Source organism: Mustelus asterias, chromosome 16, assembly GCF_964213995.1.
Source record: "Mustelus asterias chromosome 16, sMusAst1.hap1.1, whole genome shotgun sequence".
Lineage (NCBI taxonomy): Eukaryota > Metazoa > Chordata > Chondrichthyes > Carcharhiniformes > Triakidae > Mustelus > Mustelus asterias.
In genome coordinates, this window is record NC_135816.1 from 40,489,544 (window position 1) to 40,502,354 (window position 12,811).

The 12,811-nt window shown below is 42.0% G+C and overlaps 1 protein-coding gene across 1 annotated transcript in view; it reads left to right on the forward strand.

Moving 5' to 3' along the window:
• The first annotated feature begins 2,202 nt into the window (after positions 1–2,202).
• The window catches only part of LOC144505125 (uncharacterized), a 29,724-nt gene continuing 19,115 nt past the window's right edge, over positions 2,203–12,811 (forward strand). The window contains exons 1-2 of the mRNA XM_078231015.1: positions 2,203–2,787; positions 3,778–4,494. Of these exons, the coding sequence (XP_078087141.1) occupies positions 2,733–2,787; positions 3,778–4,494 (772 nt within the window). The 5' untranslated portion in view covers positions 2,203–2,732. The remainder of the gene's footprint in view (positions 2,788–3,777; positions 4,495–12,811) is intronic.

Sequence of the window (12,811 nt, forward strand, 5' to 3'; positions counted from 1 at the left end):
CCGTCAGCGTCTGTGGAGAGAGAAACAGAGTTAGCATTGAGTCGATGTAATCAGGCAGCTTTCCTACAACCATGCAGGGCATTATTGTGACAGCACCTGGAGCACTGTGTACTGTTTTGTCTCCTCCTTAAGGAAGAATATATGTTAGGGTACCAGATCAGAAATCCTAAGGCATATTATGAAGCCAGACTAGACCTGAGCAATTATCAATTTTGGCATTAGTGTGAGGATGAGATGTGTGATTCTGCCGATGCACTGTTACTAGGAAGCTTTATAAAAATAAACTTTATTTAACAACACAGTTTAGCTATAAAAAATGAATTAGCTTAACTTCTAACAATTGAACAACACTTAAACATGACAAGATACAAGTCTTAACTGCTAACCAATTGCTATTAGTTCCAGTTCAAGCAATATTCCTTTTATAGACTTAAATCCCCTCTTTAAAATTAGTCAGCAAAAGACAAGTATATTTTCTGTGATTTAGGTTACTAGCCCTGTAACTCCCAGAGAGGTCTTTTAAGAGAGAGAGAGAGAGCCATTGCTTTCTTCTGGCATTCCAGGCAGCAGGTTTTGTTAGACAAGTCGGCACCCTGCAAAACAGATCGGAATTCTAAACATGCCCCTTACAAAAACATGATAAATATATTTCTTAAAGGCACATCATCATCATACACTGGAAACAATACAATGTTTGCTAGGCTGTTTCTTCCGATGAAGCAGTTGTCTTATGTGTAAAGGTTAAGTAGGTAGGGGTAATATTCACTGGAATTTAGACGAATGAACAGTGATCATATCGCAATGTAAAGTTTCTGATCTAAGATGATGTTTTCTCTTGTGGGAGAATCTATAACTACGGGACACAATTTAAAGATGTCACCCAATTAAGACAGAGATTAAGAGGAATTTCTTCTCTCAAAGGATCGTGGAATCTTTGGATTTCTCCTTCACAGAAAGCAGTGGAGGTTGGGTCATTAAATTTATTCAAGGCTGAGTTTGATAGATTTTTGATTAACAATGATTATGGGGACAGGAAAGCAAGTGCTGTTAAGATCACAGTCAGATCAACCGGCAAAGTTGCCATTGTCCCAGATGACCATAGGCTGGTGATGATTTAACCTGAGGATCACCACATCTCAGGTAAGGGAAAAGGTTGAGAAGGCAGGGCTTTCATGAATAACCTTAGTCAGTACAGGAATTGAATCTCCGCTGTTAGCATTGTTCTGCATCACAAACCAGCCATCCAGTAAACTGAGCTAAACCAACCCAGATCAACAATTACCTTGTTGAATGGCAGAGCAGACTCAATGGGCCAAATGGCTTACTCCTGTGCCTATTTCTTATGATCTTACAGTTGGGGACTGTGCTCAAAACATTAAGTGAGAACTGTCACCCTTAAATAAACTCAATATATGCTGGAAAAGCACAGCAAGCCAGGTAGCATCTGCAGGGAGAGAAAAACAAGAGTTAATGTTTCAGGCCAATGACCTTTCACCAGAATCATAGAATCATAGAAACCCTACAGTGCATTCGGCTGATCGAGTCTGCACCGACAATCCCACCCCAGGCCCTACCCCACACATTTACCCTCCTAATCTCTCTAACCTATACACCATGGGACATTAAGGGCAATTTAGCATGGCCAATCAACCTAACCTGCACGTCTTTGGACTGTGGGAGGAAACCGGAGCACCTGGAGGAAACCCATGCGGACGTGGGGAGAGTGTGCAAACTCCACATAGACAGTGATACAAGTTGGGAATCAAACCCAGGTCCCAAGAGGCAGCAGTGCCAACCACTGTGCCACCGTGCTGCCCACAATTATCTATGTTTCTATTGTTGGGGGGGGGGGGGTGGATCAGGATATTGAATTTGATGATCAGCCATGATCACAATGAATGGCGGAGCTGGTTCGAAGGGCCGAATGGCCTATTCCTGCTTCTTGTTGATATGTTTCTAAGTTTGAGATTTGACAGCTTATAAGCAAACACGGCCAGGGAAAAGTCAGGAGTGTGGCGGGCTGGGGTTACAACGCCCTTTCAGTGTGATTAAAACCCGAGTTGGATGCAACTGCCTGGTAACCAGCTCTGTGAGCCGGCTAACACCAGCCGCTGTAGGTAGTGTACACACTGAGCCGAGCCAGGTACCTGACCCCAGCCTGTGCTTCCATTGGTGCAGCGCTGGGCTCTGCCAGCCAGCAGCCTCTGTGCGGTTGGTTGTTAAACCAGTAACTAAATGTTGCAGCACACCCGCAAGTAGATAGGCTGTCACACCTACTGCAACAGGTTACTTGCCAGTAACTGGAAAGTCTTTCATGTGTGTGTTTTTTTATGGTAATCCTCCCCCCTTTTTTAACGTTGCATCGCTGTTTGTTGAGCTATCTGGCGTTGTGTTCCCTTCACTGGCGGTTGGAGCCGAGTCGGGTGTTGGAGATTGCAGTGGGCTGGGTCTCGGCTCTCCTATCTGACGCACAGCTCCAGTTTACATTGAGGTTAGGACACAAACCTCGGTTCATTCCTTTCAGTTCCGGCTGCAGGCAGTTGCTGCTCACATGGGTTGCGTTGTTTACCACGCTGCAATCGCTGTTCTGGAAGATATGATTGCAGATTTGAACGCTGACATTTCGGACCTCACCTTGTCTTAAGTTGTTTCTTTTAAAAAAAAAATTCGACTGGAGTGATTTTAGAGGGAAGAGGGGCGGGGTGGGGGAAACTTGAACGATCTCAGTAACAATGTGGGCGAAGTTCGCGCTGATTTTATGTCAGCACCACTTTATCCTTTCCTGGGGTAAGTACAAGATGTTGGATTGTGAATCGCTGTGACATTTAAGCTAAAGAGAAAAATAGACTATTTAAATTTCTGTATAGTAAAACCATTTATTGCGAAAGGGAAAATAGACTATTTAAATTTCTGTACAGTAAAACAATTTATTGCGAATTATCAATTGAATATTCTGAGATCCACATTCTAAATATAGTTCGGACTGTTGGACAGATGAAATGGCATTTGTATGAAGCAGAGAAGACCCTCCTTTATTGTGTGGATCAGGAAGTATCATAGAAATCCTACAGTGCAGAAAGAGGCCATTTGGCCCATCGAGTCTGCACCGACCACAATCCCACCCAGGCCCTACCCCCATATATTTTACCCACTAATCCCTCTAACCTACGCATCTCAGGACACTAAGGGGCAATTTTAGCATGGCCAATCAGCCTAACCCGCACATCTTTGGACTGTGGGAGGAAATCGGAGCGCCCGGAGAAAACCCACGCAGACACGAGGAGAATGTGCAAACTCCACACAGACAGTGACCCGAGCCGGGACTTGAGCCCAGGTCCCTGGAGCTGTGAAGCAGCAGTGCTAACCACTGCACTACCGTGCTGCCCCTTAAAGAAAGTAATTCTTTACATCAAAATGTTCTGATGGTTCTTTATAGCGGGGGTTGCAGTCAATTCGCGGTCTATCTTGCAATCTTGTTTAATGCCTGGTCACAGTGTAACAGGACACTCGGAAACCAGCCAAAGTCTTCTGTCAACTTTGATGTGACATCCAGGAGGGGCTGAGCTCTAAGCTCGCAGCGAGCGGCTCAGTTGAGCAGAGAAGGGGGGGGGGGGGGGGGTGGGTGATGAGGGAAAGAGCAGGGCTGATGGAGGAAGCGGCTGCGGTGTACACCCGTAGTGTGGCAGATTGCATTCCGCGTCCTCTCGCTTCAAAGGTGGACATTTCCTGTTAAACTTGTGTTAAATCACAAGTAAAACCTTTCCTTTCTCTTTTCAGCCGCCGAAAGCCCGACTACGCACGGAACAACACAAACCAGTTCTACCACAAACGCAACTGCATCTCTGTCAGGAAATTCATCCAGCGCTGTTAGCTCCCCCACGCATCCTACCACAACCTCGCAAAACATTACAGCAGCCAGCAGTTCAAAAACAGATGCATACTCTCCACTTTCTTCCTCCACTCTGACTATAGTCTCAGACACAAGCGAGCTAAACAGCACCCTGTTACCCACTACATCATTGAATTTCACCTTTCAGAACAGTACACCTGGAAATGCCACAACAGTGCTGCCCACCTCAATTCCCAACATAACACTGAGTAGTTCCGTCTCCTGGACCAGTTATTCGCCGAACGTGACAAATAACTCATCTCAGAGTGATAACACGACTGGGACAACGCACAGTCCGCTGACAAATAACACGACTGGGACAACGCACAGTCCGCTGACAAATAACACGACTGGCACAACGCACAGTCCGCTGACAAATAACACGACTTCACTTCATACCAATGCCACCGACAGTTCTTTCACAAGTCAGGAACCAACATCCCTCCCAAACAGTACCGGGCGCAGCGAGGTCACCACACCAAAACCCACCACCTTCACAACAGCTACCGCTCTGACATCTTCGAGCCCAACCTCCCTATCAAGCATCAGTCTCTTAACCAACAGCACAGGGAAGCAGGACAGAATTGCAACTTCCAGTGATACAGGTGAGAATTAACGTGACTCTTTCAAAGACACACAGGTCACCAGGAGTCTGTGCATCTGAACCCTCAGTAAATATAAAAGCATCGCAGAGATTTACCGTGATCTCTGCCTATCTTTTTCCACTCTGGCTGTGTGTGTTTTTGTTGAAAAAGGGAGCGATGATAAAGTAATCAGCATCACTGACAGGGAGACAGGATAGTGCTAGAGAGGTGAGGGCACTGAATCTGTAAGTGCAGTTATAACTATTGCAAGCAGTTTACTTCAATAGCCATAAGGTTGTAAACATGCTAATTGATTTCTAGGCTTCATCTCAAGAGGTACAAAAGATAAAAGCTAAGAGGTAATGATCAGCCCATATAAAACTTTAAGACTTCAATTAGAGTACTGTATGCAATATTGGGTTACACAGGACAGGGCGGATGTTGAGGTTTAGGAGAGTACACTATGCATTTCACCACAATGCTTCCTGGTATGATGAAATGTCAATATGGAGAAAGACATGGCTCAGTTTGGACACAGCCTGGCAAAAGCAACTCTTGAATATTTGAGCTTGGCTGCGCATCTGTCCCACAACTGAGGCTCCCGTGTCATTGCCTAATAAATAACAGCAAATGACTTTAGCCTCGCCATTATTTTGACAGCAAATTACCTGTTATTCCAGAAAATGCTCATGAAAACATTCCACAAAATGACTGGTACAAATACAAAGTACTAGGGATGCTGGAAAACTGAAATAAAAGCAGAAAGTGTCAAGGATATTCAGCTGGTCATGAAGACCTGTCGAAAGAGAAACAGGATTTGAAGTCATTGACCTTTTATCTGAAGTCGTGTATATGAAAATCTCGCATTACAATCATATTGTTTCTTCAACATGCTTCCTTGATATTTGTACCTCTCCCCACAACATCTGTGGTGTCTGGAACAATTCTTGAAAGAGTCTTCATCCTTTACTGTTCTTTAGTTCTGTCCTTACTGAGTGTCCTTACTTTCTATTGCTGTGATTGTGTCTTTTATCAATATTGCTTTCCTCGTCTGTTCCCAATTTTCATTTATTCTCCGGAGAGTTCATAGCCTGGAACGATTGGCTTCCAATCCCATGTTGCCAGGTTACTGTAATGGATACGATAGCACAGGGTCAAGTTTCTGCTAGTTATATCAGTGCAATTCGGGTGTAATTAGCTGATCCATCACAAAAGAGCAGGAATTTTTAAACAATAGCAGCTGGTAATTATATAGCACCTTTAATGTGCTAAACCTTCCAAGGTGCTTCACAGAGATATGACTGTATGCAACCAAATATGACACTGAGCTACATAAGGAGGTATGAGACTACTTGGTAGCGTGGTCAACTGTCAAACAGGTCAGGAAGGATGCAAAGTGATTACTTCAGTTAGTGTCACAAAGAATGGCATTTGTGATTGAGATAAAAGCCACTTTGATAAACTTGAGTGTGTGTTTGAGCAAAGCCACACACGCTTTTGTGTTTTCTGTGATCTGTTGCGCTGGTTCAATATTCAATTGATTTTAAACAGATCCTACCCACAAAACTGACCATACCCTAGGATGAAATTGGAAGATTCTGCTGATTGTGATGGTTCAGAATTGTAAAAACTTTCTTAGGTTCACAGGCTCTAGCAGGCATATATACTTTTAAGTTTTTTGAAGACTTAACGTCCTTATTAGATACTCATTTTGCTGATTAAACCAGTTTATATTATATTAATAAAGCTGTACCTGGCTTTTACTCGTCGTTACTCGTCGAGGGTGGTGGGCGAGTGGAATCGGCTGCTGTCAGTGGTGGTGGAGGCAAACTCAATAGGGTCTTTTAAGAGACTCCTGGATGAGTACATGGGACTTAATAGGATGGAGGGTTATAGGTAGGCCTAGAAGGTAGGGATATGTTCGGCACAACTTGTGGGGCTGAAGGGCTGTTTTGTGCTGTAGTTTTTCTATGTTTCTATGTTTCTTCTATGTTACATCAAGGAATACTTTTTAACAGGAAAAGAAGGAATAATTATATTACACTTCCTGATTGCACTGCTTCATGGAAGATTTTAAGATTATGACTTATGTGCTATAGTATTTAAACTGAGTTTGTGCTTCCAATGTATCTCTTTTACTCCACGAGTTCATCAACTTAATTCTTATTTGGGTAACTGTCCCACCCTGCCTCTATGACGTATTTCTCACATTTTGACCTATCACATTTTTGATTGCTGATGATCTCTGCATATGTTTTGATTTTCATCATTCCTGCTTTATATTTAACTGATATTTCATTATTATTTCTATTTTTCCTGTTTCCAGATTATTTCTATTATCCTTTTTTCCTTTTGCATTGTGACCATTTTTCTCTCTTTTTTTTTTAATTTTTAGTTTTTTTCAGCCCAGATCCTCCCCTCTTTATTGGTTGAAAGTCCCATCTGCAATCCATTTGATTGTGACTATCCCCCTCATTTTGGAATTTCCCTATGTCTAAAATAATTCTTTTTTTGCTGTTTCTGTGTTCTCTGCCCCCAACTCCCCTCCACCACTGCCTCCTGCTCCAGGGTTCTCTGGTTACATTCCTGCCCATTCTCCCCACGACCTTCTTCCTTTTTCCGCAAAGTTAACAAGTAAACTGTACATGTTGGACTGGACCATTTTTTGCAGTTTTCCCTTCCTCTGCTGACTGTCATCACACACCTCTTTTCCTGTACGTGTATCTCTTTGCGATGTGACTGTCTCTTGGCGTAAGTTGTGTAGAGTTTTTTCTGCCTTCCTTATGTGTGGGAGTGTCTCTTACTCACACTTCAGATAGTTGCCTCAGAACTGGAGTGATTCAAGATCGAAATTTCCCACATGATCCTCAGGCACACCCCCACTCTTCTGAAATTTCCATATTCTACAGGCCCAGATTGCCATTATCTCAGTAGTTATTTGGTTCAATTTACAGTAGTCATTTAAGCAATTATATAGTTAAATACTAAAATTATGAATAAATAATTGGAAGTTAGCTTTTATTTCTTGAACTCCACTGGTGCTTCTTCTGCATTGGCGATAGAGTCACATTTCAAATTCTCCATTTTGTTTCAGTGCTGTTAATGCTGTGATTTTCTGTGCCCTTTTTAAATATTCCTCTCAGTTTTTACTTGAATACGCTGTTCCTGTGAACATCCTTGGGATCCTAAAGATGTTATATAAATGAAGGTTGTTGATGTTGGACAGTATTTTAATTGCACAGAGACCGCTTTGGAGGTGGGAGGGTGGGGAATATTTGAAGGTTGCAGATCAGGTCATCTACCTGTTGCATCCTCACATCTGAGTGATCTTCAGGCTACCCGATTAGTAGCTGTTAAGTAAACTCTTGGGAGCAAATTGGTGACTACTGGGATCTCCCCAAAGGTGGATGTGTTTTCTGCTGCTGAGGCTGATGCTCTGAAGGTGTCTGGAGGCAGAGGCAGGACGAGGGTGGACGGGACCAACCACACTTCCTTCAATTCCATTCCCCCACTCTCCCCCCTCCTATTGCCCCACCGCTGAGCCCCAGGTGGCAGAGGGCTACATCTGCATCTATAGGCAAACCTATGGAGCACCTCCTCCACAGTAAAGGCCCGCCAGTTCTGATCGCTAACTTTTACCACTTTTTGATGGCTTCAGAAGGTCCTCCACCTTGAGGTCCCTTCATGATCACTCACCTACATCAGCGGAAATCAGATCTCTAGTGGGGCAGATGGCCATCCAGAGTCTTTTGAATTCCTATTAATTCTCTTGCCTACAGGCGACCTGCAGGAAAACCTCACCAGCTGGTGGAACTCCATTTTTCGGGCATTGGGACCATATGCATGTCACAATCCATTTGTTTCCAATTGAGATGTTTTTGCCCACTGTTAATTAGTTCAGCATCAATATGCAAATCCTTTCATCTTTCTATAAGATCCCATCTTTTCTGAAGCTCTTTTCTGATTCTATTTGCTGACAATGTGACTGATTACGTGATGCATCATTGGAAAACTTTGTGATCACTGGTTGGAGGAATATATTAATGAGCTCTGATGAAGGGTCATCTAGACTTGAAACGTTGCCTCTATTCTGTCCCCACAGATGTTGTCAGACCTGCTGAGATTTTCCAGCATTTTCTGTTTTTGTTTCAGATTCCAGCATCCGCAGTATTTTGCTTTTATACTAATGAGCTATTGGTTAAAGGCTGCACATCATGTTTAAGCAGATGTATTGAACAACGATCAAACTGAAATGTTATTTATAAATTCCATTTTAATATGAAGACCAGGGGGAAATGACTAATATTGTTGCTGATTTATATTTTAAAAATGTTCCTCATCATGGATACAGCTACCTCTGCCCTCAGACAAGCAGGTCTGTATAATAGTTCATGAAGCATTTTCTTTCACTTAGCCATCAGTTTATTGCTAGGCTAAATGTCAATTTGTTTTGCGCCATTCATAGTCAACATTTCAGTTATAAGATGTAAGATTTAAATATTAAAATAATTGGTACATTGGCAGGGCAGTGCAACAATTTCCTGCCAGTGGTAGCCAATATTGCTAATAAAGAGCAAAATCATGGTCCTAAGGGTGGTGCATTGATGCTGAGACTCTTTTCATCACTGCATAGAAACATTAGTCAGAGGTTTCTCTTTCTACACTTAACTCGTATTTCTCCTGTTCATTAAAATTAATTGGGTGGAAGTTGAGGGCTGGTGCGTGCACCAGCAGAAAACCCTGGCCCAATGAAATGCAGTGAGGTTGAGTTACCTTTCCTCTAGTTTCCTTTATTAAGATGTTTGCTTGATCGTGAAAATAAGCATTTAATGGCAAACATTGGAATAAAATATTAATATTGCATCAGGTGGAAGCTTTTGCAACAAGACGTTTGCTGAGTCGCATAAATCCTGAGGTATAATTTCAAAATCAGTGCCATAAATATTTAATCTCAGCAAGAGCACAGTTAAGATATACATAATGGACTAGGTAAAAAAAACGAATGCAGCCAAGCCATAATGGGTAAGCGCTCAATGAAGGTGCTTTTCATACAGGTACGGAGAGAGGAGGGGTTGGGGGAAAAGGAAATCAGTCACACAGGACCATCCTTGATGTTCTTCAATATCTGAATGTTGAGTTAAAACAGTATTGGGAAAGGCTACAGCAAGTCTCATTTTCGTGGTGCACAAATTTTGCAGAGGGACCGTCCAACAAGCTTTTGGCCCCCTGTTTGCAGATGCAAAGGGCCTAACCCAATTCAGCCTTGAACTGTGGAGTTTTTGCCTATGTCAATAGTGGATGGAACACTTCTGTCTTCTAAAGAGCACAGAATTCCTGTCCACCATATTGGGCTTTAAAGCACATATTTCATGCCTGAGAAACAACAGTTGTGCCATTGAATTTCTTCGAATACTTAGAATGCCTACAGTGCAGAAGTAAGCCATTCAGCCCATTGAGTCTGCAAGAATCTCTGGCAGAGCATCTTACCCATGCCTACCCCATGCCCTATCCCCATAATCCCACGTATTTACACTGCTAACCCCCCTACCTACAGAATTTGAGACACTAAGGGGCAATTTAGCATGGCCAATCCAATTAACCTGCACATCTTGGACTGTGGGAGGAAACTGGAGCACCCAGAGGAAACCCACGCAGACACGGGGAGAATGTGCAAACTCCACACAGACAGTCACCCAAGGCTGGAATCGAACCCGGGTCCCTGACGCTGTGATGCAGCAGTGCTTGCCACTGTGCCACAGTGCTGCCTCTAGGCAAGAATGTCTGTCCATCTTGATGAATTCTATGCTTACCATATTCTAGGGCCCATTCTAAAAATTGGAAATTATTCAAACTTGCCTCATACAAAAATATGTCTCATCCACACAACAAAGGATGGTGGGGAATGAGGGATTTAACTTTTACTGTGTGCAATAGTGTAAAAATGGGTGAATTGGCAGCTTCTGTTTTATATCTCCCTAGATTTATATTCCCTTTGACTTTAGTAGTTCAAGTAAAATCGTAATTTATAAAAGGTGACATTTAAGAAAATTGAAATTAAATTGAAGGAAAATTTCTTTTGACTTCAGTTGGAACATTTTGAAGAAACCACAATTGGCATTTGCAAAAATATATTACTTACAAACAGAAATACTTTTGATTTTAATCAGACAGAATTATGGATGGTCAGAGAGCCAAACTGTGATGCAAGTGGAAAATCCCTCTTTAACAAGAAGGAACTAAGATGCTGAAAATTGTCATTTAGTGCAATGTTGGAGGCAATTAAAACTGTCCAGAAGTAACGTATGTGCAATAGTGTAAAAATAGGTGAATTGACAGCTTCTGGATTCCATACGTCAGAGTAATGAGAAAGTGTTTGAAAATTAATTTATTAGGTTCAGGGTGTAAGTGCTATATTTGAACAGGACCTTCCAACAAGAGAGATGTGTACTGTGTATGAACTTGTTAAGGGGATTTTGAAGATAATAAAGGTTTTTGTGTGGCGATTCACTCAAAGATAAGGAGGGATGGTTTCTGTATTTAATTTTATTGTAAATACATGTAAAAATTCCAGTCATACTCAGCAGTCCCTCAAAAATGAAATATTAATTGTTTACTGAAGGAGTTAACTTAGGAGCTGCAGGGAACTTTCGTGCCAGAATTTTACCGCCTCGCCCACCCAACAGAGAATGCCAGTCTGCGAGCCTCGCCTACCCCGATTGTGGGTCGGGCGTGCCGATAAAATTCCGGCCTTGGAGTGAGGATTTGTGTTTGCGGTCCGTAATTATTTTATGAAACAAACTGTTTGAAGAAATAGTTGCAGCATTGACTAAATTTATTTCAGAATTCGTCTGAAAAGAGAGATGTGTTTCTGAATCATTTTGTCATGCACTCATCAGAACAAACCCAAGAATATCAAATTTCAAACAATCGCAGTTTAGACTGCAGGAGAAAAGGGTGCTGATTGATTGGTAAGTCGACTCTGATTGGCCGATGCATTACTGTGGAGAAAGCAATGGAACTATAGGCTCCCCAGACTCCCAGGTAATTCAAAAAAGGCACAAGGCTTGAACATATTCCTTTTGTTTGTAGAGGCAGGATCCCAGCATATTCATATATGTCACGTCCAGCAAGTGTAAATGAACCACATTATGAGCTTGAGAGTAGATGCTTTGTTTTAGGTTTGGCAAGGGCAGGCTGGTTGAGTACTGTCTGTACTTTGCCTATTTGAACAATAAGTTAAGTTGCGATTACGTGGTTGCTACATAGGTAGTATTTTCTACCTGCAGGCGCTCAGTCCAAAAAGATGTTTTATCTATCACACAATTGATCACTGTTGTGTTTGAACTTCAGTGCCGGTGTGATGTCAGGTATGTAGACTGTATGTCCCAAGGATTTATTGATTGAATCAGACTGCATGTTCCTTCAGTTGTTCATAACAGGCAAATTACGGAACATACTAAAATTTGCTCTTGAAAAAGCTCAAAATAAACTCCCATTTATTCTTATCTATTGGGATTCTGTGATTGGGCAGCAGTTGCTGAACAATCTGACTGTGCTAATAGTTACACCATTTTAAGATAATCAGTGGAGCTTGTAATGTGATTCATTTATGCTTGCTCGAAGTAACATTTATTAATACGCAGGGACCTGTTATTTGCAAACAAAAGGAATATGTTCAAGCCTTGTGCTGTTTCTGAATTACCCAGGAGATTGGAGAGTTTCTAGTTCCCTGCTGCATCCCCCATTGCAACAACTTGGCCAATCAATGTAGATCACCAACCAATCAGCACACTTTCCTTCGACAGTATAACTTGTGTTCGTTTGAAATTTGTTGTTCTTGCATTTGTCCTGATGAGTGAAGACAAAATGCTTCAGCAATATTCACGTTCCATATTACCAAGATTGAGTCATGCTACAATGGGCCATGTTTGCATATGTTATAATGAGTGACAAATTCTAGGATACCATGAAAGAATTGTGAGTATGTAGGTGGGAGTGGATCTTAGGCATATGTTTTATTAACATGAGATGAAACTTGCATGTAAAGTTGACACTTTCAAAATGTAGGAATAATAAATGCAGACAGAGAATGGCAGCATTGTAATTTTATTTGCTTTCCACAAAGTTCCATCTTTGCCCTTATGATGGGTGCGGGAAAAAGGAAATTTCATATTTCATGTTGCATCTATTGTGATGAAGATTAGGTTGTAGATGATCCAGTTATTCCTTTTAAGTACATCTCTTCCCTTTTACTTTTCCCAGTGATGGGCCGAGATTCTCCGGTCCGCTGCGCTGCTCGAACCTTTAGCGAGGTTTGCGATGGGATTCCCAAGCGCTT